Consider the following 8,229-nt stretch of genomic DNA (forward strand, 5'->3'; position numbering starts at 1 on the left):
GGGAGCAGAGCGGGGGGGGGGGGGGGGGGAGACAGGCAGAAGCAGGGAGAGGGAGAAGCAGGCTTCCCTGATGCTGGACTTGATCCCAAGACACCGTCATGACCTGAGCCACCCAGGCGTCCCTATACATCTTTAATTTTTTTAAAAATCCACATCCATTTTTACCTTCTATAAAATTATACGGCTTCATCAGGTCTCATAATGTTAAAAATTACGTTTTATAACACTTCTATCCAGTATTTACTTCATATTTTCACTTTAAAACTAATAACCTAGGGAAATCTGGGTGGCTCAGTTGGTTAAGTGGCTGCCTCTTAATTTCTGTTCAGATCATGATCTCGGGGAGCCTGCTTCTCCCTTTCCCGCTGCCATTCCCCCTGCTTATGTAAACTCTCACAAATAAATAAAATCTTAAAAAAAAAGATCAAGAAAAGTACAAAGAATGAGATCGCATCAAACTGAGATTTGATTCCTAAACTGCTACCAGGAACACATTTGCAAGCTGAGAATAATTTACCTTCCCCTTGGTCCACTTCCACGATCACTGAAGTAATTGGGCTTTCCTCTTGAATCTCGGGACCCAAAACTGCTGTAGACGTCCTTATCTTTACTACAACTCCACCCTGAACTGTCTTTATCATAGAATCCTTCCAAAAAAAGTTTAAAAAAAAGTTGACAATAGTTTTACATTAACTCCTGTCTTTCCAAATAAGTTCTGCCACAGCCTCCCTTTTATTTACCCTTCTGGAACCAAGCATCAATGGAATTACTTTGTCAAATACTGGAGAAGAGAATCAAGCTTTAGAGAATTGGTTTCACCAGCAAATAGTATCACATTAAGAATTTAAGTTCCATTCTTTCAAGTGTCAATGTTCGCTATATTTTAAAAGAGGTAAAGCAGGGGTCTATTCCCATAAAATTTTAATGAGATTGTGATAAATTGCCTTTTTAAAGGTGTAACTGCTCTCAGAGGGATTCCCAAGGGCTGCCTCCAAAGTTTTAACTTCAAAGGCAGTCGCAAGGGAAGCTCTAAGTTTAGCTTTTTAGTTATGCCCCATTCCTAAAAATAAATCTCATAAACAAACAGCTGTTGCTCAAGTTGATAAATTTAAGGTATGTACCATATAGCATATACAACACACATTTTTAAATTCAAAAGGTTACCTCAGGTAGAATCAGTTACCTAAACAAAAGCTTATATTAAAAGATCCACTACAAGATTACCAACAAGAAATATGTCCGATGCATGAGGAGAGAGAATTTGAAAATTCATGATGAAGCTCCAAATTGCAGTCACTGAATTATGCTCATATGGGCTCTCTGTAGTAAGTGGCATAATTAACAAGAGACTTATTCAAAAGACTGTGGAGAAGGCAACCTGGTAGCAACTTAATCAACAGCTATAAATGTAACAAATCAGCTAAATTATTTACAATACATAAACAACTTAGTAGACATTTAAAAGAAATTCAGTAAATGCAAATAATCAATACATTCTTTGTTCTACACTTTTAAGATACCTTTAGAGAAGTGCCCATATACAAAAGAACCTGTATTCAAAAACAACCCAGGATCTTTAAAATGACTCCTTAACATTCAAGTATGCAAACATGAGGCAATGAGGTATTTCCATATGAACTCTAAATTTAGAAAACAACCCACTTGTCTTTTTACATCCTTTATACTTAAGAAAAAAATTTCTCAAACCATTTTCTCGAATGTCTCCAAAGCTTTTTTTCCCTGAATGTCTCCAAACTTTTAGTTATTTCACCCTGAGGCAATGCCAAAGCTCCTTTCTGTTTCAGTGCTAACAAATCAAAAAGTTGGTGTAACTACTGTTGTCCTTTATATTTATGTATACTATTGTCACATTCTAAGAATTCAACAATGTTGTCAAACTCAAGGAGAACCAAATATACCAGGGAGAAACTGTCGTCCTTGCCTATTTCCACACAGACCTCTGGGGCACATCTACAGACAGATAAAAGGAAGGTGACCAGAATAAACCCACTATAGAGAACTCAACCAATTAGACACATTCTTTTTAATTTTTTGCAGTTCATAAAGTAATGACATTACTTTCCCTCTACTCTACAGTTGACTGTGGCCTTTCCTCTTCCATTTCTTAATTTCCATACTGTCACCTCCTTTGAAGCACTTAAACTCTCACAAAGCATGTATACCTTCCTTGCAATTCTAGTCACATACATTCTGAGAAAGACCCATTATAAAAGAAATTCTGGGGGCATGTGGGTGGCTCAGTCAGTAGAGCATGCAACTCTTGATCTAACGGTTGTAAAGTCTGAGCCCCATACTGGGTGTAGAGATTACTTAAAAAGAAAATCTTTAAAAAGCTACAGTTCGTTTTCCCCCTCCCCAAATACCCACACCTCATTTGTCCACCATCTTCTTTCTTCTTGGCTTTTCCTGATCTTTTCCTTCTCTTGAAAATTTCACATCACAATGGTGAATATATGACACTCATACCATCATCCCAACACTATCTTAATCATCTATTACTCTACTTTAAAAACTTAATACTAAAAGTCATAAAGTATTTTAATAACATTTCACACAAAGCCCTTAACATGCAACAGTTTTTGCAAAAAACTGAAGTCAGACAATCTCTCCAACCCACTGAGTGTGCCCAGGCTTACAATCTTTCAGATATTAAATATTCTGCAATAACTAATTTTCACTAAAGCAGCATTTAAGGAAGATTTCATTGCCCTGCAGTTAGTTTTACAAAACAGCACCCACCCCCACCCCAGGTAGCTTTCAAACTGAAATCATGTTGTCAGTATTTATAAACCAACATAGCACTAGAATAGTGAAACTTTAGGCTCAAAACTAATCAAAAGAAATAAGAAAGATCCATTATACATATACAATTCCAGATGAACTTTGCCAAAGGTAGGACGTTAAGAAAAGAGATGTGAGTAATACACTTCCTAAAGTTACCTCATTTTCCCTAGCTTTCACTAACTTCTTAAAACAGAAAAGTTGGATATAAAGTTGCCAGTCACCTACCTTTAGAGGCTTCTCTGTTCCGTAAGTGAGGAGGTATATAGCGCCCCTCTAGGAGAGAAACATAAAATTAAAAACCTATCTTAACCTCCAAGACACAGCGGTTTATAAAAATATCTATTAAAACATTCATTATAGGGGCGCCTAGGTGGCTCAGTCCATTGAGCATCTGCCTTCGGTTCATTACCCCAAGGTCCTAGGATGGAGCCATACACTGGGCTCTCTGCTTGGCAAGGTTGGCACAGCGGTTAAGCGTCTGCCTTCGGCTCAGGGCGTGATCCCATCGTTATGGGATCGAGCCCCACATCAGGCTCTTCTGCTATGAGCCTGCTTCTTCCTCTCCCACTCCCCCTGCTTGTGTTCCCTCTTTCGCTGGCTGTCTCTATCTCTGTCGAATAAATAAATAAAATCTTTAAAAAACAAAACAAAACAAAACACCGATCCTAGAAAATAAACTTTTAAACCTTCTATTCTTTAAATTATTTTACAACTGAAAAAGAAAATCAAAAATTAGGTAAGTGCTTAAATAATACAAATTTTATGCTACATAAAAAAAAGAGACAGAGAAAGAAAAGGCAGGAGTGGACAGTATAAGTTCGGCAAATCTGGGAACATAGACTGTAATAAAAATCCTCAACCCAAACACATTTCAGTGGTGCGTAGCTGGCTTAGTCAGTGGAGCACGTGAAGAAAAAGAAAAGGCCGTGCTATTTCAAAATGTTATATTAATTACAACTCTTAACAGATATGACCATTGGTATAACAAAACTGCCAACTAAGAAAGAAACGAATATGTACTTAAATCAATTAACCAATTTCAATTAGCTTTGTTTCTATTGTGGCAAAACAAAGGCCATATAATATGGTTTTCATACAGATAAAAGCTGAAGGATTCCAAGAAAGAATTAATAGTGTTAAGATTTTCCAAATTAAGTCAACAGCCAGACTGTGACTATGATATAAAAACATTTCACCTACAAAGTAGAAGGAAGTCAGTGTTAACATCCAAATTTTAACTAAATCCCTGCTTCTGGATTGAAGTAAGTGTCCCAAACTATTAGTATAATTAAATCCTTTTAAATATAATTAAATCCGTATAAAATGCATATATTAGCAAACAAGATTTAATATGTATTAACCACACTTAAATCTCTTCAGAGATTTAAAAGTATTTACCTCTGATACTAACTCTTGTAAAAAAAATATAAACATATGTGTATTTTTTACTTACTGCTCGCTGTACTTCCTCCTCCACTCTGGTTATCAGAGGCATTCAGGTCTAGACCAGCAAACTAGAAGAAAGATATTGACACCTCACATGGTGACACACAATAAATGAAAAAAAAAAATCAAGCACAGATAGCACTGCAAAAGACAATCAGTTCTAAACTCCTGTCCTACCTGCAGCATTTACTAGCTAGCTGCCCTGTCTGACTCACATGGTTTTAAGAATGCCTTTCAAGTCTACCTGGCAAGACCCAGATGCCAGTAGTATAACCAGTTACAGATGTTTTAAACAGATTCATCCCAAACAGGTTTCCCCTGTAACAACTGTCCATAGCAAAATGCTCTCCAATCACCAAACTAATTTGTTAATACCAATTTTTTCAAAACCACTGGTTTCCCACTTCATATTATTCATGTTACTCTAAATTTAAAAATTCTACCTGGAAAATATTAGGACAATTTGGAAATTCATTAGTTTATCTCTAAAGATTGTGCTGTTTTTAATTTGGATAAATTCCTAAGCAGCAGCAGCAGCACCACCACCACAAACTACCACGTGGTGAGTACTGTACCACTTACCACTCCATTTAACGCTGGTCACGCTGAAGGCAGTATTTACTTCTCTATTTTAGAGAGAAGAGACAAATTCAAAGAGGTGGTGGTTATAAAGCTACTGAGTAACACAAGTAACATCCAAAGCTTTTTAAAGACTTTTCGTTATCTCAATTACTACTTGTCCCTCACTGTTACTTTGCTTTAGCACGTTTTGTTATTAATTTAACCCAGAACTACTTTCAAGCACGAATACATTACCAAAGTAAAATTTTAAAAGCACAAAACTCTACAGTAAAGTGGGTCGCTGGGTGTTTGCCAAAACCAACCAACCAACCAGAAAAAAATACAGTAACATTTGCAAACACTAAAAGTCCAAGATAGTACCAATTACATGCACCACCAATTAAGATATTAAATTATCACAACTTTTCCAGGCCTAATTTGCTTACTACTAAATTCTAATGACACAGTGAGCACAGTTCAGCAAAACTTTAAATGGATCCCAGGTACACAGAAAATGTTAAATGCTTATGCTTTGCTTTCAATTTTTCAATTTCAGTGCGATTTTACATTATCAAAGCTCAGCAGATTGCAGAAAAACACCTAAAAGAGGTAAACCACCAAATCTCTCAAATATATTACACGAAAGGACGTTGCAATTTAGAATGAATTGTTAGTAAGGTTTGTTTCAGAATTCAGGAGTTCGTCAAGTATTTTCTGTGAAAGGTTTATGCCTTAATTTATTTCCCTCTGTTAAACGTGGAAGACAAGACGAGGCAAGCAGTTCACTTCAGAATCCAAACGATTCAGTTTCTCCGGAAGTATACCGCAATAATAAAACAAAGATTTCCCCTTCCACGGAAAACGAACCTATTATCTATCGAAGATTAGGACTGCTTTATTGCACTGCTAACACCTCGAAGTAACCCTTTTGACCTATTTCAATGTGTTTATTCAGGCGCACCAAAGTAACAACTTTTACTCTACCAAACCACTTTTCGAGTGTTTTTCCCGGGATGCACTCCAAAGTCAAACTACTAATCTATAGATTTAAACTCACAGGACCACAAAGAAAAAATCCACAATGCTGGACTAAATGGCCATTCAGTGACTCTCTGAATTAAATGAAGAGCAGTTCCAGATGTTTAACCTCCCAAATGGTTACACGCCGGCGTCCAACTTCCATTATTTCCAAATATTGGTCAAGGGAAGCCCGAGACTGCCATTCTTCCTTCCCTTCCCTAGTACCCCTTTCCGGCTCTTCTGCGTCACAAAACTTTCCACTCCGGAAACACGACCTCACCATCCGCAGCACTGGGCTGCGACAGTCTGGCGACAGGAGTCCCCGAAGTAAACAAAATAACTGTTTCGTTGACTTTTGTAAAGTCGGTCGTCGTACCAGGTCTCGCAGGCTTAGGCTTTCCCTTAGCAGGGTGCAACGCTACACTGCCCTGCAGCCCAAACAAAGGAGACCGCCGCCATTACCCTGAAAGAAGGCCCCCTTTCCCTCCTGCTATCCCCATGCCCCGCCCATTCCGTGGCTACAACCAACTCCTTTACACACCAACGGCACCTTTGAGCCAGAATCAATGTCATCCACTGAAAATCAACCCCTTCAGATGAAAACATGGTCATCTTACGCGGACCTCCCTCCGGTTACTAGTCAGCCGGTGCTTGCACATGCGCGTATCTGCGAAAGCGCTAGCACACACAAAAGCCGCCATTGTGCGCGGCCGGGATACAAGCCCTCTGCTCAAGTAACAGCTACTACCGACATTACTGTTATCTTGTTCGCTACGGCACCTCTACATGGTTAATTAGTTTCTTTCCCCGTCCGTCCACAATCCCACCCATAACAAGTCACAGGTACCAAAATAAGGGAAATAAAGGTCGCTACTTAGTACTGCGCCACAAGCCACGTGAAACCAGGAAAGAGGTCCACGCAGACAGCCTTGGGAAATATATTTCGACTTACCTGCTGGTCCAGCCCGAGCGCATTTTCCACCGCCACATGACTCATGCCTGAAGGGAACCGAGAACTCGGAGTTTCCCCACTGCAAGTATACCGTTTCACCACACCCACGCCCTCAGAGGAGAACTAAAAGCTCTCTGAAGTACACAGCTTGGCCCCGGCCGTAATATAGCAACTACGACTTTACGTCAGTACGTATGTCGAGCGTCTTCCTCCTTTGCCCCCACCACCAACAGCTCTTTTATCCCTACCGTTATTTCTGCCTGGCTAAATCGCGTTCGTTTGGTCATAACATCGCGGGATCTTCTAGTCCAACTCTCCCTTAGAGGCTCTCAGAGTTCGCGAGAGCTTTATTTTCTCCGCCCTCCCCCAATGTCTTGAAACTCGTGGAAGCAAGCGAGAACTTGCCTTCTCCTGCTCTCCGCGAGCTGGGAGATCTTGACCATAGCGCTAGTATATCTCTTATCTCACCCTCCCACCCTCCACCGTCCTAGTTGCCCTCCTTCTTCTACCGCTTTCCCTCTTTCTTTCAGTTACTGGGATCGGAAATTTCGTAAAATGTCTCAGTTCTAACTAGTCCCCACCCGCCTTTGGGAAGCTTCCCAAAGCCGGAATTAGTTAAAAAAAAACCCTGAAGCCAAGAAGGTTGAGGGTGACGTGACCCCAGGTGTGAGGAGTGTTGGCCATTTTGCAGACGGGTCGACGATGGATTGAGTAGAAACCTCTGTCCGTAGGAGCGAAAGAAGAGGTGGGCTGAGGCAGTCTGCAGAAGGTGGATGGGTCGGGGTAAGCGGAGGGGAATCCGCAGCACGTGCGGGCTCCCGGACTCCGCCCGGCTTGAGCTTAGGCTGCGGGGGGTCTTAGCCAGTAACCCGAGGCCCCCTCCAGTTTCCTAGCTGCGACTGTGCGTTTCAGTCCGCTACAGCCTCTGCGTCACGTACTGAGGAAACAATGAAACAATTAGACCGTCAATGACGTTTTCTAGGGACCTCCCTTCCCCACCCCTCCTTACCTCCGCCCTGCCCGTCACTCACGCGGGATTGGGCTTTTGGTTTTCCCCAGTGCTCTAGATCTTGTGCCCAATAGTGCAGCACTGTTAACCCAAAGCCACGGTGTCTTGGAAATTGTAAACGATCCTCTTGGGGTCCAAAACACTCAGAACTGGTTCTGGCTGGGCGGAATCCTCCTGTTGAAGGAGCTGCGAGGTCTCTTGTCGACCTAAGCTTAAAGTGACCCTCAGACAGCCCTGGGGTGCGATTGGAGTGGGAAGTGGAAGGACATGAGCTACACAACCTTCTGAGAATCGCTTCCTTTGGCCCTCTTCTAGGTCCGTCAATCCGGATTCAGTACTATAGGACCTTGAAATGGGAAAAAACAAAAACAAAACAAAAACACAAACAAACCGTGTTCATTGCATAGTTCTTTACGGTAGTAGCAGCATATCCGTG

The 8,229-nt window shown here is 40.9% G+C and overlaps 1 protein-coding gene across 2 annotated transcripts in view; it reads right to left on the reverse strand.

Annotated features, from left to right (window-relative positions):
- Positions 1-7,101, reverse strand: part of LOC103680200 (ATP-dependent RNA helicase DDX3X) — a 15,338-nt gene extending 8,237 nt beyond the window's left edge. For both annotated transcript variants that reach the window (XM_040636073.1, XM_008709734.2), the window contains exons 1-4: positions 6,785-7,101; positions 4,259-4,319; positions 3,031-3,078; positions 518-647 (exon numbers count right to left, since the gene is read on the reverse strand). In XM_040636073.1, coding sequence (XP_040492007.1) covers positions 518-647; positions 3,031-3,078; positions 4,259-4,319; positions 6,785-6,829 — 284 coding nt within the window. In that variant the 5' untranslated portion in view covers positions 6,830-7,101. The remainder of the gene's footprint in view (positions 1-517; positions 648-3,030; positions 3,079-4,258; positions 4,320-6,784) is intronic.
- Positions 7,102-8,229: the final 1,128 nt, after the last annotated feature.

Source organism: Ursus maritimus, assembly GCF_017311325.1.
Source record: "Ursus maritimus isolate PB19 chromosome Y unlocalized genomic scaffold, ASM1731132v1 scaffold_Y2, whole genome shotgun sequence".
Classification (NCBI taxonomy): Eukaryota; Metazoa; Chordata; class Mammalia; order Carnivora; family Ursidae; genus Ursus; species Ursus maritimus.